Source organism: Myodes glareolus, chromosome 6 (genome assembly GCF_982192425.1).
Source record: "Myodes glareolus chromosome 6, mMyoGla1.1, whole genome shotgun sequence".
NCBI lineage: Eukaryota > Metazoa > Chordata > Mammalia > Rodentia > Cricetidae > Myodes > Myodes glareolus.
In genome coordinates, this window is record NC_142031.1 from 8,256,041 (window position 1) to 8,280,393 (window position 24,353).

The 24,353-nt window shown below is 46.2% G+C and overlaps 2 protein-coding genes across 10 annotated transcripts; one reads left to right on the top strand and one right to left on the bottom strand.

The window, feature by feature from the left end:
• Tardbp (TAR DNA binding protein) lies at positions 1-8,805 on the top strand. 8 transcript variants are annotated; one of them, XR_015002156.2, is made up of 8 exons: positions 182-301; positions 1,257-1,508; positions 3,692-3,855; positions 4,349-4,489; positions 6,192-6,362; positions 6,756-6,882; positions 7,830-7,969; positions 8,687-8,805. XR_015002156.2 is itself a non-coding variant. In XM_087906872.1 (7 exons), the coding sequence occupies exons 2-7, from the start codon at positions 1,271-1,273 to the stop codon at positions 7,733-7,735; spliced, it is 867 nt and encodes a 288-aa protein (XP_087762998.1). In that variant the 5' UTR covers positions 182-301; positions 1,257-1,270; the 3' UTR covers positions 7,736-8,666. The 8 variants fall into 8 exon arrangements, 6 of the variants coding, with proteins under 6 accessions (XP_085546413.1, XP_087762998.1, XP_085546415.1 ...); XR_015002155.2 differs by having other exon boundaries at positions 6,756-7,969; XM_087906872.1 differs by lacking the exon at positions 8,687-8,805 and having other exon boundaries at positions 7,710-8,666.
• Positions 8,806-10,881: 2,076 nt separating this feature from the next.
• On the bottom strand, positions 10,882-24,348 carry Masp2 (MBL associated serine protease 2). Of its 2 annotated transcripts, XM_048414800.3 has the most exons (11): positions 24,265-24,348; positions 23,955-24,183; positions 23,675-23,852; positions 22,967-23,095; positions 21,133-21,329; positions 20,717-20,864; positions 19,408-19,526; positions 15,436-15,514; positions 13,465-13,596; positions 12,905-12,979; positions 10,882-11,831 (listed from the first exon to the last, which is right to left on the bottom strand). In XM_048414800.3, the coding sequence occupies exons 1-11, from the start codon at positions 24,267-24,269 to the stop codon at positions 11,071-11,073; spliced, it is 2,052 nt and encodes a 683-aa protein (XP_048270757.3). In that variant the 5' UTR covers positions 24,270-24,348; the 3' UTR covers positions 10,882-11,070. The 2 variants fall into 2 exon arrangements, with proteins under 2 accessions (XP_048270757.3, XP_048270739.3); XM_048414782.3 differs by lacking the exon at positions 24,265-24,348 and having other exon boundaries at positions 23,955-24,254.
• Between the last annotated feature and the right edge of the window lie 5 nt (positions 24,349-24,353).

The window sequence follows — 24,353 nt, forward strand, 5'->3', positions numbered from 1 at the left end:
TAGCCGCGCTGTGTCTCGGGCTTCGGCGTCTCTGGCGCGGCCCCTCTGCTCTCTGCGTCCTTCCATTCCTTTGTGCGTGCCCGGGCGCCCGCTAGGATCGGAGCCACTTCGAGGAGGGAGCGTCTGAGCCTCCGCGAGGTGAGCGCCCCTCCTGACCGGAAGCGGGTGGGAGCGGCCGAAGGCGGGCGGGGGCGGGAGGCGGCCCTAGCGCCATTTTGTGGGCACGAAGCGGTAGCTCGCCTGAGATCGGGTTCCTAGCTGTCTCCGTTTCCTCGTCGTGCTCTCTGGTCGCGGCCTAGCGGTGAGTGGTGATCCCAGGGCGGCTCGCGGGCTCCGGATGGTGCTCCGCGGGGAGGTCTCAGGCGACCTGCGCGGCGGGAAGGGCGCTCTGGAGCGGGGCCTAGCTGGCCTCGCGCCGCCGCGTCGTTAGGGCCTAGCGCGGGCGGCAGCCGGGCCGCGGAGCTGCGGGCGGGAAGTCTGTCGCGGCCCCGGGCTCCAGTGGTGCGGGCCCCTTCAGACTCTGAGAACAATTGGTGCCACCGTAGGCCTTGTACTTTGGCGGCCCCACCCCAGGCCGGGGTGGGGGGGAGTCAACGTCGTTCATCGCGCATGGCCTTCTGGGAAGTGGTGGCCTACATCGCGGAGCCACTGTCGTTCCTGCCCTCGACGCTCAAGTTTAGCGCTCCCTTCCTGAGAATAAGGAACAGAGGAGACCTGAGTCTCTGTTCTTCTCGCCAGTTTCCGAGCGCCGCCAGCACCAGATGGAATTCATTGTGGATTTCTTCCACCCGCTTAAAGCACGTGCTAGACCCAATTTAGGGTCTCAGACCTTGGAATAAATTAGTTCAGGATGGCCAGAAAATATTGTAGTTTGTAGTTTTTGCGCTCCGGGTAAGAAAATAGTGTTTGCAAGGAAAAGAAAAAGTCGGAACAGAAACAATTAGTTCTTTAACCCTTTATTTTTGTCTGGTTTTGTAACCAACAAGCCACGTGGTAACACTGTTGGAATTTTAGCGCCTCAAGCATATAGTAAGCCCTGAGAAAACGTTTATTAAATAAATGAGTTTGGAACAAAAGTTTAATGCCCTTTTTTTTGTTTTCTAAAGAATGCTGTTCCTCAATTCTCAGGGATGACAAAGGAAGTATTAGGTTTCAGGTAGCAAGAATCTTTTCAGGAAGTGGGAACAGTGGTGGCGGCTAAATATAAAGAGATAACTGCTATTACTCTCTTGATCATTCATCTCTCTCTTCCTTAGAAAATTCGGCAAAGATGTCTGAATATATTCGGGTAACAGAAGATGAGAACGATGAGCCCATTGAAATACCATCCGAAGACGATGGTACAGTGTTGTTGTCCACAGTTACAGCTCAGTTTCCAGGGGCATGCGGCCTGCGCTACCGGAATCCAGTGTCTCAGTGTATGCGGGGTGTTCGGCTGGTGGAAGGAATCCTGCATGCCCCGGATGCCGGCTGGGGAAATCTGGTGTATGTTGTCAACTATCCTAAAGGTTTGTTACTCGTTTTGTTTTTTGCCATATGGCTGGCTACAGTTAGACTTGTATACCATCCTAAATTGTAGATTAAGTGCGGGGGGGTGGTGGAGCGATGATTCAGTGGTTAAAAACAGTGGCTCTTAAGAGGACCCAGATTGAATTCCCAGCGCTCTCAAGGCAGCTTACAACTCTCTGTAACTGGGATGAAAGGTATGTGCCACCAGGCCCGGCTTTCTCATATTTCTGCACTGTGTGTGCCTGGTGCAAAGGGGCATCCACCTTTGAAGATGGAGTTGAATGGTTGTGAGAACCAAACCCTTAGCTCCACAAGAGCAGCAGGTGCTTTTAGCCTCTTGCTCTCTTAATTTAAATTCTCTTTTCCCCTCCTCAGAGAAACCGCAGTTTCAGTGGCCTAAATCTTGATTTACTACAGAACTTCCTTGATTTTAAGGTTCTGGTCTTATTTTCCCTGCCTCTTATGAGAAAGCCAGGCCTCATGTCACACACCTTTGATCCCAGCACTCAAGGAAGCTGAAGGGGAGAGTGAATCTCTTGAGTCTGGGACAGCCAGGGATAAATAAACAAGAGAGATAACCCTGTCTTGGAAAGAGTATGATTGTCTGGGAATTGGTACATTGTTACTTTTACTATGATATTGCAACAAAGTGCCACATTTACCTGTATTCCCAGCATCAGCTGGGGGGGGGGGTGAGGCAGAAAGATTGGGACTTGAGGCCAGTCTGGGCTACATAGTTATAGGTGAGCCTGATTATATATAGCAAGACATCTCAAATAACTGAGGTCAATCCACCAAATTGGTCAATATGCAAAGACTAATATATGTCTAAGAAATTAAGGAGGATCTGCTGGGCCGTGGTAGCACACACCTTTAATCCTAACACTAAGGAGGCAGAGGCATCCTGGTCTACAGAGTAAGTTCCAGAACAGACAGGGCTGTAACACAGAGAAAGAAAACACTCTACTATGCTCTGTCTCACTGTGTCCTCACAGTGAAGATCTCAAAATCATAAAAAACCTGTCTTGAAAAACCAAAAAAAAAAATTGCGAGAATTTAGAGGTAGGGTCTTGTACAGGCCGGGCTAAACTTGATTTTTTTTCACTGTGGCAATTCTTAAGTCATTGGCTATGTAGCTCATTGCTTACCCTGAATTAAAAGGTCACTTGGTGTTGATTGGTGGGGGTGAGTGGCACAAATATGAAATTGAAAGTTACGAAGCGGTTTTTTTTTTTTTTTTTGGTTTCTCGAGACAGGGTTTCTCTGTAGCTTTGAGGCCTGTCCTGGAACTAGCTTTTGTAGACCAGGCTGGCCTCAAACTCACAGAGATCTGCCTGCCTCTGCCTCCTGAGTGCTGGGATTAAAGATGTGCCCCACCACCACCCAGCCGGAAAGAGAGTTCTTTAAGACCAGTTTTGATGGCATGTATACTGAGACCTCCATCTTTGTAAACAGGCAGTATCACTGGATTTTTGGATAAGAGACAGAAAGCATCCAAGTTTACATGTGGAAATAAAAGTTGCTAATTTTCTCTTTTTTAATATATTTAAAAGTATATGTATGGGTTTTGTGGGGGGGTTTTTATTGTTTTTTGTTTTGTTTTACACCACGTGTATCCCAAGAGGGTATTTGATCCCTTGTATTAGATAAATTTAATGCCACAAAATGAAGTATAATTTTGTTTATTTAGATATCAATTTTGAGGAGAACGTGCAGTTGATTTTATGATCTTAGATTATTCAAAACTAGGCCAGGGAGATAGCTGATATATGCAGTAAGGATAACTCTTAGCAAGCTAGACCACCTGTCTACCTCTGAAACTCACCTGATAGCTGATTGCTGTGGGGTGCAGCCTTCCCCAGGAATAAAAAAAGAGACCCTGCCTAACAGGGGAGAAGGCCAGAAACTGCTTAGAAATGGTATATTTGGCACTCTCATAAGTACACAAATCAATTTTCAAAAAGATAATATCAAGCTAGAATTGAGATTCCGCAAGTTTGCACCAGGAAAACACTCCAGCCTCTTAAGCTACATTTTGTCCTAAGAAGGATACTTAACAGTCTCTTCGTTGTTTATAGATCTGGTCTTGTTGGTTCATTGTATTTTGTTGTTCGATAGACCAGGCTGGTCTCAAACACAGAGATCCTCCTGCTAAATATGGGTTTCTGCTTGCCTTGTTTAGATAACAAAAGAAAAATGGATGAGACAGATGCTTCCTCAGCAGTGAAGGTGAAAAGAGCAGTTCAGAAAACATCTGATCTAATAGTTTTGGGTCTCCCCTGGAAAACAACAGAACAAGATCTTAAAGACTATTTCAGTACTTTTGGAGAGGTTCTTATGGTTCAGGTAAACTTGACTCTAGCTAATTGCTTTCTTTTTTTGTTTGTTTGTTTGCTTTTTAATTGCTTTATAAATAATACCATTCAAAATTTCCACTTCCCTTCTGCTCTCCCACTTAATCCACCCACCCCACCCATGCTAATTGCTTTCTTTTTAATTATTCTATTTAAAAAGTAACAGAACAAAAATAATTATGTGTGAAGTCACCATAATGTGAGGACCTGTATTAAAGGTTGCAGCATTAGGAAGCTTGATAGCTACTGGTTTAAAGGAAATGGGTTATATTAGATCTTATTTGTGCTCATTCTAAACATTGTTAGAGTGCAAGTGAATCATTCTCTACTGTTAATGGTCTGATTTTCTACTGTTGACTTTGCCTTGAGCTATATTGACTTTAATGTGCTGCTTCGTCAAGTTGAAGGCATTCATAGTTTTATGTGAACTCTGATTTGTTGTATGTGTAGTATTAGTAGAGTAAATTTCAATCATCCTTTCTTAGGTCAAGAAAGATCTTAAAACTGGTCACTCCAAAGGGTTTGGCTTTGTTCGGTTTACGGAATACGAAACCCAAGTGAAAGTAATGTCACAACGACATATGATAGATGGACGATGGTGTGACTGTAAGCTTCCGAATTCTAAGGTATTTTGCTCTTTGTTTTCCTGTATGCTTGGGGAATCTTTTCTTAAAAGACCTTAAAGTATTAAATGCATTTGGAAACATAGCAAGGAAAGTTCTAAGTTTTTCAACTGTGTAAGCTTGGCTGCCCTGGAACTTGCTATGTAGACTATGCTGACCTCAGACTCAGATATCCACTTATCTTTGCTTCCCAGGTGCTGGGATTAAAGATGTAGGCCACCACCACCCAATTTAATGTTGGTTTTAATGTGCTGGGAAACCTACTGTCCAATACTTTACTGGGCAAGTGCTTGACCACTGAGCTACATCTTCAGCCTAAACTTATTCTAAGCAAGCAAATGAGAAGTATTTGGAACAAACATTCTGTTTTGGATCAGAGTATCTTTTCAATATGTTAACCTTTATTTGAACTGGGGAGATAGGTCAGTCCATAAAGTGTTTACCTCAAAACTGAATTTGATCTGGGAGCACACATCTTTATTTTGAGGCAGAGTCTCTACATAGTCTTGACTGTCCTGGAGCTTGCTGTGTAGATCAGGCTGGCTGTGAACTCAGATCTCCATGATTACCTCTCCCAATCAATACTAAGATATTTTGGTTTTTTGGGTTTTTGTTATTGGTTTGGCTCGGTTTGGTTTGGGTTTTGGTTATTTGTTTCAAGACAGGGTTTCTCTGTTGCTTTTGGAGCCTGTCCTGGAACGTTCTTATAGAACAGACTGTTCTCAACTCACAGAGATCCACCTGACTCTGCCTCCCAAGTGCTGGGATTAAAGGCATGCACCACCACTGCTGTGCGGGCTTGCTTTGTATTTTGTTTTTCTCAGGCAGGGTTTCTCTATTTGGTCCTGGCTATCCTGGAGCTCACTCTATAGACCAGGCTGGTCTCAAACTCAGGTCAGCCTGCCTCTGCCTCTTGAGTGCTGAGATTAAAACAGTGCCTGACTCTTGAGACCTGTGCTACTTCCACCAGAACCCACATTTTTTGTTTAAAGAACTGGTAGGATGTGCTTGTAATCCTACCCCTGCAGAGGGGGAGGCAGGTGAGTTCGTGGAGCTTGCCGGCTATCGGTCTAGAAAAATAAAAGTTCAGTGAGAGACCCAGACTCAGAAAAAAAGGTGGAGAATGACTAAGAAAGATGAGTAGCATCAAACTCTCTCCCGAATGTGCACATAATGGTCTCATGTGTGCATAAGACCACACATTTAATAAGGAAATTAAAACTGGGCATGATGTTGCATTCCTGTAATTCTGGCATGTGAGAGGTAGTAACAGGATCAGGAGTTCCAGGTTGTCCTTACTTGCATATCAAGATGAAGGCCATCCTGGGGTACATGGGGCTGTCTTAAAATCCCAAGGAAGTGGGGTTGAGAACTTAATTAGTAATTACTTAATTCTAGGGATTGGTCAGTTTTCAGCACCTGCATGGAAGTATGCAGCTAGCTGCATTTCTGAGTGATCTAATCCCTTCTGTCCTAAAGGGCACCAGGCATGCACCTGGTCACATAGATCCATATAGGCAAGACACGCCTTTTTTCCCCCCACAAGGGGCCGTAAGTCTTGTCACATACCTTTAATCCCAGCACCCAGAGGCACAGGCCAACAAAGGATACATAGACCTTGTCTGGGGTGGGGGTGGGGGGCAAAACACCAAAGAAAGGGGAGAGTGTATAGTATTTATTTCTGATGTTCCTTTCTTTTGACCAGCAAAGCCCAGATGAACCTTTGAGAAGCAGAAAGGTGTTTGTTGGGCGTTGTACAGAGGATATGACTGCTGAAGAGCTTCAACAATTCTTCTGTCAGTATGGAGAAGTAGTAGATGTCTTCATTCCCAAACCATTCAGGGCTTTTGCCTTTGTTACCTTTGCAGATGATAAGGTATTTTTCTTCTTAATACGTTTCAGGGCTGGGAATGTATCTGGTTTAGGGCTACTGTATGTGCCCGGCATGGTACGCTAGGTGCTGAGCTCAGTCTCCAGCACTCAGAATGATAAGTGACTCATTCCAGCTGATTGTCACCTTTTCAGGGTAGAGTGTGTGGGTTTAGATAGGTGTAAGATACCCTTCCGATGTTTTTCATTATGTGAGCTTTGGGGCTGTCAAACATCTTTTAGTTACAGGTGTTGATGTTAACGTTACCAAAGTGAAACTAGCATTAATTGCTTATTTTTCCTTCTACTTAGATGGGTTATACTAAGATTTAGGTTGTATTGCTGTGTTGGTACGTGGGTTGGTTGGTTTAATCACCATTTACATCCTTGTTTCTTATAGGTTGCCCAGTCTCTTTGTGGAGAGGATTTGATCATTAAAGGAATCAGCGTGCATATATCCAATGCTGAACCTAAGCATAATAGCAATAGACAGTTAGAAAGAAGTGGAAGATTTGGTGGTAATCCAGGTGGCTTTGGGAATCAGGGTGGGTTTGGTAACAGTAGAGGGGGTGGAGCTGGCTTGGGAAATAACCAGGGTGGCAATATGGGTGGAGGAATGAACTTCGGAGCTTTTAGCATTAATCCAGCGATGATGGCTGCAGCTCAGGCAGCATTGCAGAGCAGTTGGGGTATGATGGGCATGTTAGCCAGCCAGCAGAACCAGTCAGGTCCATCTGGTAATAACCAAAGCCAGGGCAGCATGCAAAGGGAGCCAAATCAGACATTTGGTTCAGGGAATAATTCCTATAGTGGTTCTAATTCTGGTGCCCCTCTTGGTTGGGGATCAGCATCAAATGCAGGGTCAGGCAGTGGTTTTAATGGCGGCTTTGGCTCAAGCATGGATTCTAAATCCTCTGGCTGGGGAATGTAGGCAGTGGGGGGGTGGTCAGTTGATAGGTAGGTAGGTATAGAATGGTGGGATTCAAATTTTTCTAAACTCATGGTAAGTATATTGTAAAATACATATGTACTAAAAATTTTCAGATTGGTTTGTTCAGTGTGGAGTATATTCAGCAGTATTTTTGACATTTTTCTTTAGAAAAAGAGGAAAAGCTAAATGAATTTTATAAGTTTTGTTATATAAAGGGTTAAAATACTGAGTGGGTGAAAGTGAACTGCTGTTTGCCTAATTGGTAAACCAACACTACAATTGATCTCAGAAGGTTTCTCTGTAATATTCTGTCATTGAACTTGTTAAATGGATTCTTTGCATGTTCAGAATAGAAACCATTGGTTAGAACTACATTCTTTTCTCATTTTAATTTGAATCCCACCCTATGAATTTTTTCCTTAGGAAAATCTCCATTTGGGAGATCATGATGTCATGGTGTTTGGTTCTTTTGGTTTTGTTTTTAACACTTGTCTTCCTTCATATACGAAAGTACAATATGAAGCCTTCATTTAATCTCTGCAGTTCATCTCATTTCAAATGTTTATGGAAGAAGCACTTCATTGAAAGTAGTGCTGTAAATATTCTGCCATAGGAATACTTCTGTCTACATGCTTTCTCATCCAAGAATTCGTCATCACGCTGCACAGGCTGCGTCTTTGACGGTGGGTGTTCCATTTTTATCCGCTACTCTTTATTTCATGGAGTCGTATCAACGCTATGAACGCAAGGCTGTGATATGGAACCAGAAGGCTGTTTGAACTTTTGAAACCTTGTGTGGGATTGATGGTGGTGCCGAGGCATGAAAGGCTAGTATGAGCGAGGAAAGGAGAGAGCGCGTGCAGAGACTTGGTGGTGCAAAATGGATATTTTTTAACTTGGAGAGATGTGTCACTCAATCCTGTGGCTTTGGTGAGAGAGTGTGCAGAGAGCAATGATAGCAAATAAACGTACGAATGTTTCGCATCAAAGGACATCCACATCTGTTGGAAGACTTTGAGTTTTGTTCTTAGAAAACCCACTTTAGTTGAATGTGTTCAGTGAAATACTTGTACTTCCCTCCCCTCTGTCAACTGCTGTGAATGCTGTATGTGTGTTCTCCTCTGCTACTGAGCTGGAAGTGTGGGCACGTGAACTGAAGCTGATGGGCTGCGAACATGGACTGAGCTTGTGGTGTGCTTTGCAGGAGAACTTGGAAGCAGAGTTCACCAGTGAGCTCAGGTGTCTCAAAGAGGGTGGACGTTCTCATGTCTGTTAGCTAACATAAGAATGCTGTTTGCTGCAGTTCTGTGTCCTGTGCTTGGATGCTTTTTATAAGAGTTGTCATTGTTGGAAATTCTTAAATAAAACTGATTTAAATAATATGTGTCTTTGTTTTGCAGCCCTGAATGCAAAGAATTCATAGCAGTTAATTCCCCTTTTTGACCCTTTTGAGATGGAACTTTCATAAAGTTTCTTGGCAGTAGTTTATTTTGCTTCAAATAAACTTATTTGAAAAGTTGTCTCAAGTCAAATGGATTCATCACCTGTCATGCATTGACACCTGATACCCAGACTTAATTGCTATTTGTTCTTGCATTGTCCAAAGTGAAACTTTTTCCATGGGTTATTCTGTTTTTAATCTAGTTTTTCATAAGTCTGGGTGACAGAACCTAAAATGGTAAGCAGTTACCCTCCAGCTTGTTCTGAGTGCCTCTGCATTTGAGTGATTTTTCTATTGACGTGGCTGTATAAGTCTCCTTTGGGAACTCATTCCTTCTAAAAATACTATTTGGGAGGGGGCAAAACAGTTGTTTCCAAATGCTTTGTAGCAGAGCATATCAATGGGAAAGAAGGGGTGATAAACATCATTCTGGGGGGTTTGAAAAGTGGAATTAATTGCAATAGGGATGAAGTAGAAGAAACCATGTGCCTGAAATCCATTCAGAAGCCTGATAGCTTTAAGAACTAGTAGGGTGGGTTGTCTATCTGGCAGTCTTTTAAGTGAGGTGGGCTCTGCCCCTCTGGGGTTAGGGGCATGTAGTGATGGTGCTCACAATCAGATTAGACTCTCACAATGCATTGTTAAGAATGTAAAAGCAATAATACCTTGATTGTTGTACTTTCCTGTGACTACTGAGAACTGGGGAACTCTTTTCTAACGAAAGATGTGACTGTTTTTGTTGGTAGTTTCCCCACTGCCCTTACCTAAATAGATGATGATAAATAGGTTTGTCATTTTGCAAGGTGCGTGTTTTGAAACTATATCCTCTAGACTTGTGAACACAGTGTTTCATTATTAAGTATCCTCTGTAAAAGGATCTTGAGTTATTGTAAAATTTTTCTCTGCATCTAAATCTGCATGATTTCCAAACCCTGTACATCTGAATTTTGCATTTTAGCACTTGCACTATTACTCAGCAGCAGTAACATGGTAACATTAAAATGCTTTTCGGGGACCTCCAAAGACTAAACTGGCAAGCCGTCCAGGAGTCCTGGGGTAAGTTACTTATCGATGGCATGGTTTTGATCCCTTGTTTGCACTTGTTAAAAGAGTTAGTGGTCATCTGGAAGGCTTTCAGTGTTGATTAGCCTTTTAATATGCTTATGGTATAATGTAGCTGTAGATAGTTATTTGCCCTAAATGAAGTTTTAGAAATAAACTACTTGGCAAAAATTTGGTTTTGAAAATCTATTGGTTATCAAAATGCATTCATTCTTAAAAAACAATCTTGAACCGCAGTTGAATAAAAAGTTTTCTTGCCACCAACAGTTTAGTGTCTGGAGTCTTACTGGAAAAAAATTTTTTTCATGTCAAAAATGCCGGAAAGTTAAAACAGTGACTTCTGAGGGAAGGGTCAATACAGCATTTTCATCCATTAAAAACGTGAGTCTCCAGCTGGGTGTGGTGGCACATGCCTTTAATCCCAGAAGTTGAGGCATGCACATCTGAGTTGCAGGCCAGCTGTTGCTCCATAGTGATACTGTCTCAGAACTTGTTGGAAGAGCCAAGTACAATCAAATGTGACATTTTAAGATTAAGGCAGCGTCTTAGCAGGAGAGTAGCAGTTGCTTTGTGAGTTACTGTCGTTTCTGTTACATAAGAGAATAAGTTCGCTGAGTACAGTTTTCTGCTGGTGTGCCATCTGTGATCTGTTTGGCTCACCTGTGCCCAAGTCATGCTCACTTAAGAACAGTTCAGGTATAGTGGCATACACTTGATAATGCCCAGCACTTGTGAGGCTGAAGCAGAATGGTAAATTTGAGGTCGGCCTTGGCCACGCAGGCTGTTTCTCAAAGTGGGGTGGGGTGGGGTTCAGAATGTTACCGTAGTTGGCTTACCAAGCTAGCATACACAAAGCCCTAGTTTGATTGTCAGCACCAGATAAGTGAGGTGTGATGGCATCCACCTTTAATCCCTGTGCACTTGGCTGGTCGAAGCAAAAGAAAGAGGGGTTGTCTGCTATATTACAGAGTTCTAAGGCCAGCCTAGAACATGAACCCATTGATTATGAAGATCAACAGCAAGCCTTTAGTTGCTCAGAAATAGGAACAGCCAATAGATTGTAGAGAATTGAATACAACTTGACATGGTAGGTTTTTGTGCAGGGTTGATAACACCATTGTATTGAACATCAGGAATTGACAAAGTTGACATTGGCAAGTGCCTGTAACAGTTTAATCCAGTTTAGTATAGGGTGGGCCATTGATGCTTCTTGGGTTCTGTTACTGGTAAGAGCCTTTCCAGGAACTTGTAATAATAATTCCCAGATTGGAGGCATGCAAGTTAAAAGTTACTCATTATGTTCTCGATCCAGGAAATATAGTTAATGACTTTGGTGTAGACCCCATACTGGTCTGCCTCCCCACAATTAATGGAACCCCAGGAAACTATTCCTCCCACAAACCATCGTTGTGTTTCATTATCTAGAAACACTAATGCCCCTCCACTGTCACCTCTGCAGCTGTCCTTGCCACCAGTTTGTAAGCCAGCACAGAGCATGTTAGCAGTTACTTTTCTTTCTGGGTAGAGCTTTGCATATGCAGAAGTACATTTTTGATGGTCAACAATTGGTATGTCCACAAACATTAGGTTTCTAGCAAGAAACCCCTTCTGGGTTAAGCCCCAGCCAGCCACAGTTCCAATGGTATCTGCCCTCATTAAGGATGAAGCTTCTTTTCTTGGCAGGCAAACAGGCATGACATTTCGATTGATGGTGACTTTGTTCTTGAGTTTAATCAGTGCTATGTCATTGTCAAAACCAGCATCGTGATTGTAACCTTCGTGTATAAAGACAGCCTCAGGCCAGGCTTGGGTATAATGAGGTGAGAGCCTTTTGAGGATACCCATGCGAATGTCCAGAGAGGACACATCTTCTGTTATCCCATACACGGCATGAGCAGCTGTTAGGACCCAGTTGTCGTGTATAAGAGCCCCTGCCGCTATGGTCTCACCCAGTAGTAAGACTTGCCAAGGAAAGTTACCAGTCTTTGCGTGCTGCCCTCCAAATATGCGGCCTCCTGTAGAGAGTGTGGACAGCCCACAGACTGAGGAAAGAGTAAAAGCAAGTTGAGTGTCAACAGTTATATCCCATGGATTGATGGGTAGGTAGGCATCCTCTTTTCTCTGTTAGGCAAGTGAGTCTGTCTAGCTTTACTTGATAAGTTCTTATCTAATTGCTTAGCTCCTCAAGATCAGTAAGATTTCACAGATTCTTCTTTTGTTTTAGGAAAAGAGATGAGGGAAACTGTAGACAATACGGACAGGAATTGTGTAAACAGAGGTATGAGCACCACATACAGGCAAAAGGTCAGAACTCTGTATTGCTTGCTTTACCTCTGAGATCATTAGGAATTCCGGGAAGGCAGGAATTAAGGTTATGGTTTGTAAAATTACTGTTGGCTTTGAATGTAAAAATCTAGTAAATCATAATGTAGCAGCAATGGCCAAGATGCTTCTGGTTCTAAAATTTGTGTTTCTGGTCTGGTTGAATCATCCAAACATTAAGTTTACAGTGTCTGTTGCAAGCTAATTACTCAGGAATGCAGCACATGTTTCTTATTGCAGTCTTGTACTTTGATTAAAACTTAGAAACAGCATGTAAACCAAATATAGAATTAGAAAACTAATTTAAACCAGCTAACATGGGGGTAATGAGTGCATTATTACCTTTAATTTTTTTTAAAGCATTTTCAACTATTATTGTTGGAGCCAATTCTGGTTTAAAAAAATTAAATACTATTAAAAGGCAAATTGCATTAATGTTGAAAAACGTAGATGTTGTTGAAAACAGTTGCTTAGGGAAATAATGAAGTTATTAGCTTTGGGTTTTAATAGCACTTTTACAGAGCAGAAAAGTAACTCAGCAAGAATTCGTGTTTATAAGTGTATAAATCGTTTTAGATAATTTAAAAAAGCATTTAATTTTTTACGCTTGCCTAATCGTAAGGTCAAAAATAGTCAAATGAGTGATGCAGCTAGCAGCCTCTGTGTGCAAAGGGGTAATGAGAACACGCTTGGGAGTTATGTTGGCCTAAACCAGCCTCTGAGCTCCCTGTCTGCCTGTTATCCTCCATCTACTCTGTCAGCTGTGAATCTCTTTTATAAATGCGTCCATTACCAGGCTTGCAAACCGGGAGGGATTTTTCTCCTTTGGAGCTCGTCCAGAATCCATCAGCTTCACACACATATTTACCTGCAAATTGTTGGAAAAGCAAAAATGTTTAACTGTGGTTATCATTTGCTTGAATAACCCTTTGAAAAATGTTGATTCTTGAGCATCCATGGTGGGGAGAGGCGTGTGAATAACCATTTTACATGATTTCATAAATAGCTGTCTGCATTACCATGTTTGCTTGCAAAGTGGAAACCTTTTAGATGTGTAACTTGAATATGTATCAAGATCTCAAGTGCTTAATGATAAGGTTTTTGACTTGTTAAATTAAACCATTTGGAATATATTGTGTGTTTGTGGTAGTCATTTACTAGATAAGATCTGTTTTCAGATTCTTGCAAATTGACATTAAAGTCACTTCAACTGTAATATTTCACTTAGCACGAGGGAGAAAGGCCTTTTAATCCTTTGTCTCCCTTAGCCAAAAAGTCTGCTTCAAGTTTATATTCAACCTTAAGGACTCAAGTTCCAAGTACCACCCGCCCCTCCTTGAAGAAAGTACTTACCATCACTGCTCATTGTGTAGAAAGTCTCTTCACAGCTGTACTGAATGACAGCCTTGTAGGTGGTCACTTCAGGGCCTGTGATGTATTCCATGTGGCCATTGGGTAGGTCATCAGGAGGGCCACAGTCAACAACTAGTAAAGAAACAGTAGGGAAGAAGAACCCCTTTGTTCAAAAGAAATGGTCTACAGGAGAACATGGAAGAAAAGCCAGTGTTCATGTGTGACAAACCAGTGGACTAAAGGTCCTGTTTACAGTTAGAATTTTGTAGAATCCCTGAGGGGTGTTGATTAGGAAGGGCAGGGGTGCTTGAGACAGTGTCTCTCTACATATCCCTAGCTGTCCTAGAAGTTGCTGTGTCCTCTGCCTCAAAAGTACTGGGATTAAAGGTGTGCTGCCACTACGGCCTGACTCAATCATAATTATATTTAGTTTTTCAAGATGGGGTTTCTTGCCAGGTGGTGGTGGTGCACGCCTTTAATCTCAGCTCAGAGGCAGGCGGATCTCTGGGAGTTCAAGGCCAGCCTGGTCAGCTGGGACAGACACCAAAGCTACAGAGAAACCTTGTCTCAAAAAAGGGGGGGGGGTTCTCTATAGCTTTGGAGCCTACCCTGGAACTCGCTCTAGCCTCTGCTTCCCAAGTGCTTGGATTCAAGGTGTGTGCCACCACTGCCTAGCCTCTCTTAATTTAAAATTTCATGTTCATTGGTGTTTTGCCTGCATGTTCATAAGGTATGTGTGAGGGTGTCAGAAGCCCTGAAGCTGGAGTTAAACAGGTGGGTGCTGGGGACTGAACCTGGGTTCTCTGGAAGAGCAGCAGCTAGTGCTCTGCCATGCTCCAGGTGAAATAGCTTCTGTGTCTAGAACTACAAAGTAGCAGTAGCAGGCCCCAGACCACTGATTGCCCAGATACTCTCAAACCTTGAAGTTTGTTTTCAAATATGTGGACTCTTGTAGTGAGAGTACTAAGAGCATGTGATTCTTGAGAAATTTCTTAGTTTTCAAAATGGGAATGTGCCATTATCCCTGTACATGTGTGGTGGGTGTGCACACTGTACAGAACTGTCCTCATCCTGCAGTTACAATGTGCCTTTGTGTGCCCACAGAGGGGGTGTGGTGGTGGGATGATAGCAAACACCTTAATCTCGGCACTCAGGGAGATAGAGGCAGATGAGATCAACAGACCAAGTTCCAGGACAGCCAGAGCTAAACAGTGAAATCGTGTCTGGAAAAACAAAAAGAAAGAAAAAGAACAGGAGAGAGGCCTACACAGCAGCATCACACTTCTGTAGGGTGATAGGAATTAAGAGGCTCAGATGTTTTCCCTACATTTCTGTCTGCAAGAGCATCATTTTACACTTATTACACTCTGAATTATTTCAAAACACTCTGCCTTTCCCCAGTACTTCGGTTCCTCTTAGCCCACAGACTTGAGTAGAAGGAAATCTGGAATTCATGCCCTAGTAATGATTCATTTGGCAGGGGAGGTGGGAATGACAAGAGAAGTCACAGAAGTGATTAGTGGTGGCTGGGGAGATTGCTCAGAATAGGAGCGTGCTTTCTGTACAGGCATAGGTCCCCAGCACCCAGGTAAACCAGAGATGGCAAGATCATCCCTAAGGAAGATGAGGAGGTGGGGACTTGTAGAGAATGCCAGACAGCCCGTAACCCAGTGGTTCTCGACTTACGGGTAGTGGCTCCTTTGGGGTTGAGTGACCCTTTATCAGGTTGCTTAAGGCCAATGGAAAACATTACAATTCGTAACAGTAGCAAAATTACAGTTATAGCATAGCAATGAAAATTTATGGTCTGTGGGTACCACACGAGGAACTGTATTAAAGGGCCGCAGCGTTAGGGAGGTTGAGAACCACTGCTCTAACTACATGTGCATTCACGTGTGTACACACGAAGGGACAACACAGAAATGGTACAGGTGGCAGCAAGGGAAGGGGCTTGTCACCATATGACCGTACTGCTGCACTCTGGTATTGGCCGGTCCCAGGATCCATCCCTCTGACAGACAGCAGTGAATGATTTTAGGGACACAGAACCCTGAAGAGAAAATTCAGAAAATGAGCTCCCTATTAACATCAGGTCCCTCCCCTAAACCTCAAGTGAGAGCAGCAACCGTGGAAGGCCTGGACCTTGGTCCCGCTGCCTTGTTTCATGTGCACATTTGCTGCCAACAGCTCTGCTGGTTTATGTCACCTATTCCATGGTGGCATTGTACACATTAATAACTGCTGCAATTCTTACCATATATACTGCTTCCCAATGCACCCTAGAACTCATCTGGCCAAAGCTCTTGTCAGTAATCCCCTCTCATTTGTTCCCTTCCTCTGGAGGGGCTCGCCCCCTGCCCCCTCTACCATTTATTTTTGTGAAGCCCTGCTGTCCTGGAACTGTGTAGATCAGGCTGGGTTTTTTTTTCTTTTCAGTTTTTCGAGACAGGGTTTCTCTAACTTTTGGAGCCTGTCCTGGAATTAGCTCTGTAGACGAGCCTGGCCTTGAACTCACAGAGATCCACCTGCCTCTGCCTCCTGAGTGCTGGGATTAAAGGTGTATGCCTCCACTGCCAGACCAGACTGATTTTTTAATTCACAGAGATCCACCTGCTTCTGCCTCCTGAGTGCTGGGACTAAAGGTGTACACAATCAAACATATCATTTAAAAAATAATTTTTTGGGTGGGGCTCAGTGGTTAAGAGCATTGCCTGCTCTTCCAAAGGTCCTGAGTTCAATTCCCAGCAACCACATGGTGGCTCACAGCCATCTGTAATGAGGTCTGGTGCCCTCTTCTGGCCTTCAGGCATACACACAGACAGGTCATTGTATTCATAATAAATAAATATTAAAAAACTGTTGTTACTAAAAAAAATAATTTTTTTTTTTGGTTTTGGTTTTTCGAGACAGGGTTTCTCTGTAGCTTTGAAGCCTAGCTCTTGTTCAGGCTGGCCTTGAACTCACAGAGATCCACCTGCCTCTGTCTCTTGAGTGCTGTGATTAAAGGTGTGTGCCACCATTGCCTGGCAAAAATAAAAAAAAAAAATTAGACTTGTTTTATGGGTTTGACTGCTTTGCGTACTGCTGATGTGCCAGATGTCTATGGAGGTCAGAAGGCGGCCTTGGATCCCCTGAACCAAGTTAGGGGAGTTGTGAGCCACCGTGTAGGTGCTCGGAACTGAACGCCAGTCTTCTGCAAGTACAGCTAGTGTGTTTAATCAATCGTCTCTCCAGTCTCTTCCAGCATTTATTTATACAAAGTGCCAGATAGGGCCAGGGCCAGTGAGATGGCTCAGCAGATAAGGTTAGCTGCCAAGCCTGACAACCTGAATTTGAGATCTGCAATCTGCATGGTAAAAGGAGAACTGGCCTCCAAACACTAACATGTATGAAGCCACACAAATAAATGGCGTTTTTTTTTTTTTTTTCAAAAGAAGCCTGACGTGGTAGTGCCAGTGACCCCAATGCTCAAGGAGGCAGAGACAGACAGATCTCTGAGTTCAAGGTCAGCCTGGTCCACAAATCAAGTTTCAGGACAGTCAGGCTACACAGAGAAACCCTGTCTCAACTCTGCCCACCCACCTCCAAAAATGTTTGCAAAAAACTGCAGAGATCAGTTACTAAAGTCAAACATTAAGCTGAACACACCTTTAATCCAAGACAAGACATGTCCCTGAATATCAACCACTGAGCCAAGTGTGGTGATACAACCTTTAATCCAAGGCATGCGGATCTCTGCTTTTGAAACCAGCCTGGTCTACATAGTCCAGAGAAAGGGAAAGTATGTGTTAATGGAAGAGGGTGCCATTTGCAAAAGCTATGTTTCAAAGGATATACATTTTTCAGTTAAATAGTAAACACAGGATGTATAGAGTGCTTTACTAGCATCTGCAAAGTCCTGGGTTTGGTCCAAAGCACCATATACACTGGGCAAGATGGAACATGCGTCAATCCCAGCACTGGGAAAGTAGAAGCAAAAAAATCAGGCCAAGACTATCCTCAGCTACAGAGGAAGTTCAAGGCCAGCCTAGGCTACATAAACTGTTTCAGAACAGTTGAACAAATTTGTGGTCTTGCAGTTAAACAATGGGAGAGGCTGACCAAGAGGTTTGCAAGGTGGGGCTTTCTCCAGTTTGCCCCTCTACAGACTGGATTCCATCCCTGGCTGTCACTCCAGGGTTATTGCTTTTCGCCACTGGGATTCAGTGACAATTTTGAAGAACACAGAGAAGATGAGTTAATCTCTTACCTGTGCCCTGAAGCAATGCACTAAGCAGTTTTTAAAATTATCTTCCCTCTCCCTTAACAGTGAGCACTATTTATAACTTTGCAGAATGTACTCTTTCCAGGGCTGTCTAAGCTTTGTGGGCCCAGGGGCTGTTCCCCAGGAAGGTTGTCAGCTGACCAGGGAAGACTTAATTTAAGAGGAGCTCTGCAGAGCTCATGGGGCAAGGTGCACACACCCCTTTCTGTTGTCTCAGCCCCTTTCCAGAGAGCTGCCGCAGTGAATGAGCAGAAGTTCTTTCTCTAAGAGGCTTCACAGAGACAAGGCTGTGGGCTGTGCAGGCCATGATGCAGACAGCATACATAGTGTGAGAGTCAGGCCTCAGCACCAGAAGTAGAACTCTCAGCCAGCTGTGACCTTGTACACCTATAATCCCAGCACTGGAGAGGCTGAAGCAGGAAGCCAAAGAGCACATGACAACTCTGGTCTACATCTTGAGCCATTGTCTCAAGAAGTGACTGCTGAGCCAGGCGGTGGTGGCGCACACCTTTAATCCCAGCACTTGGGAGGCAGAGGCAGGCAGATCTATGTGAGTTGGAGGCCAGCCTGGTCTACAAAGGGAGTTCCAGGATATCTGGCACTACACAGAGAAACTCTGTCTCAGAAAAACAAACAGAAAGGGCCAGAGTGGCGGCTCAGTGATTAAGAGCACCAGCTGCTCTTCAGAGGACCCTGGGTTCAGTTCCCAGCACCTACATGGCAGCTTGCACCTGTCTTTAACTCCAGTTCTAGGGGATCTGACACACACAGAGACCTATGCAGGCAAAATGCCAATGCACTTAAAGTAAGCACTGAAAAAGATTTAGAATATACATGCAGGCAAAATATCAATGCACATAAATTAAACAACAAACAATCAGAAACCGGCTGGGCAGTGGTGGCACGTGCTTTTTAAGAAAAAAATTGAAAAAAAAAACAAAGTAATGAAATGACTTTTCAAAGGCGTGACTGCTTGTAGCAGCACATGAGCATATGCTATAATCATCCCAGCACTTGGGAGGTTGAGGCAGGAAGGTTAATTTTTTTTTTTTAATGTTTCAAGACAGGGTTCCCTGTGTAGTTTTAGAGCCTATTCTAGAACTTGCTCTATAAACTAGGCTGGCCTCAAACTCACAGAGATCCTCCCTCCTTTGCCTTCCAAGTGCTGGGATTAAAGGTGTGTGCCACCAATGCCCAGCATGAAGCAAAAAGAATTTGAATTTGAGGCCAGCCTGGACTACATTGTCTTAGGCCAGCTTGGGCTACATAGCAAAAACTGCCTCAAAACAAAATGAAAGGCAGATTCCCCTCCCCCACACACACACCACAGTCCCCCAGAAAGATTCTCCTATTTCTCTTTGCTGCAAACTTACTACTCTGATTGTTTTCTGCGTACATAAGCATTTCTATTTTCTTTTTTCTTTTCTTTTTTTTCTTTTTCTTTTTTTTTTTTTTTCCGAGACAAGGTTTTCCTGTAGCTTTGGAGCCTGTACTGGTTTTGGAACTAGCTCTTGTAGACTGTAAACCAGGCTGGTCTCCAACTCACAGAGATCCTCCTGCCTCCGCCTCCACCTGCTGGGATTAAAGACGTGTGCCACCACCACCCAGCACACTTCTCATTTTCATCTCGAATTTCAAAGGCACCATGATCATAGGCACTCAGGTTTTTAGTGACTCACTTGGAGAAGCTCAAAGCCAGGCTTGCAGAAGACGGAAAAGCTGTCCTTCAGGATGTACTTGGCTTGCACGGGTGAAATGTGACCATTAGGTGGCACCGTTGGATCAGGGCAGGGCTGTGCTGTGCAGAGGAAACAGGCTTATTTTGTAACAGTCAGGACTGAATTCAGCAATCTGCAGTCTTAGCTGTAAATTAAATACAAGCCAGGTGCGGGGTGGCACTTGTGTTAATCCCAGCACTCGGGAGGCAGAGACAGGCGGATCTCAGTGAGTTCAAGGCCAGCCCGGCGAAACCCTGTCTTGAAACACACACACACACACACACACACACATACACACACACACACACAAGAAAAAGAAAACCAGAAATGCAGCACGATTGAAATTCTCTGTGCCAGAGGATGGCACGTGGTTTGAAGCCAAGAGTGTCACTTGTAGGAAAGAGCAAGACTGAGATGAGGGGACAGTATTTGCTGTGGCTCTCGTCTGCAGTCTCACTGGACTCGATGCTTCCTCAAAGGCTGTGCCACAGGGACCTAACATTTTCCACACTGAACTGAGGGCAGAGACTGTTAGGGACTCTGGCTTCTGCAGCATCCTTTTTTCAGTAGTGATGCTGAGAATTGCGCACAGGGCCTTGTGCGTGCTAGGCAGGCCCTTCTCAGTGCGCGTCTACAGGAAGTACAGATGCGGAAGGGAATAGGAGAGTGAGGGGATGGGTGGTTGGGTGGATCGATAGATGTGTGGGTGGGTGGCTCCTGACGGGGCCAAAACAGAGGGAAGCGTGGACCTGGAATCGCAGCTCTTGGGCTGAGGCAGGAAGATCCGAGTTTAAGGGCGGTTTTGCTGTAAGACAAGTTCCGACCTACAGAGTTAGACACTATCTCAAAATACCAGAACCAGCTGGGCGGTGGTGGCGCACGCCTTTAATCCCAGCACTCGGGAGGCAAAGGCAGGTGGATCTTTGTGAGTTCGAGGCCAGTCTGGTCTACAAGAGCTAGTTCCAGGACAGGCTCCAAAGCTACAGAGAAACCCTGTCTCGAAAAACCAAAAAAAAAAAAAAAAAAAAAAATCAAAATACCAGAACCGAGGGAAGGGGGAGGTTGCCCAGGAAAATGGCCGCCTGGGTGAAGAGAGAAGAGAGGAGGGAGACTATTGCTATCACGAGTGTCACGTGACAGGCTACTCTACTCCATCTGGGCTCCCTTCCTTGGCCTGGCCAGGAACTAGCCAGCGCTGTGTAGTCTGTTGATGCTGCACAAGGGACAGAAACCGTTTCCTTTGCTGCCTGCGCCCCAGCCGCTCGCTCACCTGTGCTTGTGTAGCGTATCTTCCAGCCCGTGTGGTTCCCCGACTCATCAGTGACAAACGTGATGGTCACGTTGTTGCTGTTTGTTTCAATCCTGAGGGGCAAGGTCTTTCCACAAAATGGGCCGTATTCCCTCTGCTCTGTTTGGATCTGAACAAAGAAAACCCTAGGACCTGCTGCAGGGGTCTGGCCTGCGTTAGAGGGAAGCGCACCAACTGAAAGTGACTGGGTCAGGCTGGTACAAGAGGGTGGTACCCCGTTCTTCATGAGGAAGCCACAACCTGGCTTAGACCCCCATGGAAAGGTTGGAAGAGACTCACTGAGGGACAGAACACAGGGGGTCACTAGTTGAAAGAAATGGAGGCTTTTTGGGGGGACGACAAGGGAACACAACAAGGGAAGGGCGCAAGAACCAGACCTTGAGGGAGTCATAGGGGCACTGGACCTCAGGGTGCGTCTCCACATCGAAGGACCCCACGAAGTCCACGATGACCCTGAAGCCCTCCTCCAGGCGGATGCTGTAGGTGCAGCTGGAGAGTTTGGGGTACGGCTGTGGGTATTCAGGGCTACTGAGCTCCCCAGACCTCCCAGTGAACACCTGGCCTGAACACAGGGCTGGGAGGAGAGAAGACAGGATAGCATGACCGCTCCAACGCGGGACAGCACTCGAGAATGGGGAAACACCCGGGACATCTATGTCCTGGGCTTGGTCAAGGCCCAGCTCTTGATAAACCGCAGAGGCAGGAGGGGACACAGACTCCCACCCTAGATGATGCCAAAGGACAGAAAGGGACTCTGTTGCCCTCAGGCGTTAGCTGAAGCAGGGTAGCATCAGGGATAGCTCGCCGGGGCCCAAGCTCCTACCCCAGCTTACCCCAGCTAAGAGGTGGAGAGCAAAGGAAGGGAGGCTTGGCCAGAGGGAAGTGGGCCCTGGAGAGAGGAGGCAGGCCACCTCCCCAGGGGCCTTAGCAATGCAGGGAAAGGAAGGAAGCCGCCCCTTGAACTCAGTCAGGGCTTTTTCCTGCTACCAAATCACTCCAGTGCCCACCTCACAGTTCCCAAGTGTGTCCACAGGGGGGCTCCTGCCATGTCTGGCGGAGACCAGCCCAGAGCCCTGGATCCCAGGGAACAGCCTGGGAAGGCTTTTCCCAGGCCTTCCCTGTTCTTAGAAGTGGCCCTGGGGACAGTGCAGGGAAATTTTTGTCACCAGTGTGCACACAGTCTGCCCTCCTTTCTCAGGCTGCTAAGCTGCCCTGTAGGTGATCAGGTGCCACCTCTTTGAGAGGATCTTCTCCTCCCTCCCCCGCTCAGGGTGGGGACAGACGGGTGGTAAGATGGCTCATAGGAAGTGAAGACTCTGCACTGCCCTCCTTCCTTGAGGCTGCTTCCTACTGGTAGAGAGGTTCCCCTGGATGCAGGGTATCTAGCCTGATCCTTTGGCGACACTTTTGGTCTCTCTGTTCTGAATCAAGCTTTTCCAGGTCAGGAAACAAAACCCTGCATTGCCCTATAAACAAGAACTGGCTGGAGATGTCCTGAGATCAGCTTCAGGAGAAGCAGTAACAGGAGGAGGGTCTTCCTGTGTGAGCTCAGGCTAATCCCTGCCCATCCAGCGCCCCATCCACAGGTTAAGGGGCTTAAAGCAAGCCCCTTGCAAGTGCCTAGGGCCCTGGAGGAGGTTCCTGCCATCAGGCTAAGGGGCAAGGAGGGCTAAGATGAAGGCACCCAGTGGCTCAGCGGCTCCTAATTCTCCCCCACTCCCCACAAGAGACACACAGCCACAGTGGAGATGGAGGCAGGTTTATTGCTGTTGTGGGTATGGCGGATGGTTGCTGTCGCTGGCAGCCATTCCAGCCTGACGCAGAGCTGCAGGGGGTGGACACGCTCTGACATCTGACCCCTTGGGGTGGGCAGGCTGGAGCTGAGGGAGGTTAGAGGCTCTGCTCTGGAAGAGAGAGGGGGCATCAGGAAGACTGAGGAGAGCAGGGCCAGGGGAAAGGATCGAGGAACAGGGAGGCCAAAGCAAGTGTCCAGGGGCTGTGGTCAGGAACAGTAACATTGAGCCTGCCGGTGCCGCCCCCCTACCCTGAGGGTCTGTGATAGAAGGGAAGCTCAAGGTGTTCCAGGCTTAGCCAGAGATGCCAAGCCTACCCAGGAACCACCCAGGAGGAAGAGGTAATTGGCTAGGGAGGAGTCAGGTATGCCTTGGGGAGCTGGAGCAATCGGTGCAGAGGGGTACCCCACCCCCTCACCTGAGCAGGTGTGTTTGTTCTGGTGGAGAACGTAGCCCACTCTGCAGGAGCAGTAGTAGCCGCCCAGGTAGTTGTGGCAGTAATGGTCACAAGGGACTTCTTCCAGCGACGCTCGGCACTCATCCACATCTAGGGGACAGGGCAGGCAGGCAAGGAGGATGAGATGGGACAGAGCTCAGGCCTTGGTGACCCCCTTGGGAGGAGGCCTGCTGCCTGGCAATTCGCAGCCCTGGGGCAGAGATGCAAATAGCACCCTTGCTAAACCACTGACAGGTTGAGTCATGCTCAGAGCCGCCCAGACAGTGTGATCAATCAACCCAGTGGCGAACAGGGTGGATGAGGTTCCATGGACCCCATGCAGCAGCTGTCTGGGCATAGAGAGGCTGTACCACTTGCCTGAGGTCACATAGACAGTCCCTTAAGGGACCAGAGTGTGCAGTCAAGTGTGAAGTCACACGCTGAGGCCTATGTGCAAGTGCTTGTGACCTGACATCTGTGTGCTGCGGCATCATTACGTCCTTAGCAGCTACCAGGCCCTGTGTCATTACCCCCACGGTGGATGATGTCAGGCAATGGCAGGACTGCTGGTTTGACCTGAATCCAGAGCCCAGGAGAGGTGAGAAGCAAGAGACCCCAAGATGAGGTTTTGGCTAAGATAACGCAGTCACCCCAACTGTAGCTGGGCAGCCTGGGCCCGGGAGTGCTCACCCTCCATTGCATAGAAGGCCTCAAAGCCTGTGAATGGTTTCTCATTGGAGTAGTCCGAGTGGAAGGTGACCTCCAGGTGAGGGCCCAGCGAGTAGAAGGTGTCGTTGCCCGGTGCCTGCTCAGTATCTGTACTCTCCTGCCCACACAGTGTAGCCAGCACCTTGGTCCCTGAGCTCAACTGTGGGGTCAGAGGGAGGGAAGGTTAGAGCCAGGCCTGCCTTCCTGTCAGACTTTGCCATGCCCCATGGCGCCAGCCGTGCCCCCGTCACCTGCCAGGTACCTTGACAAAATCATACTCGCAGCGGTAAGAGAGTTCCAGGTTGAAGTGGGTAAAATAGAGGCGCAGGCGGTAGCCAGGGGGTGCAGTCAGCTTCCAGGACCGATCCTGATTGTTGCCATACTTCTCTGGGAAACCAGGTGACACCAGGCGTCCGAATACAGGCTCGGGCCACTTTGAAGCCCAAAGTGTGGTCACCAAGCTCCACAGTAGGCCTAGGAAGATGAGCAGCCTGTGGGCAGGGAAGGGGCATGAGGGCCCGGGCCTGATCCCTCTTGCTCCCCCAGGGGCCATGGGTCACTCACTCACCCACCTCATGATGTGCCACCCAGCTCTGCAGGCCCAGAGCTCTGCAGGCTCAGCTTGGCTCACCTTTGATCTGTTTGTCCAGCACCTGGCCCT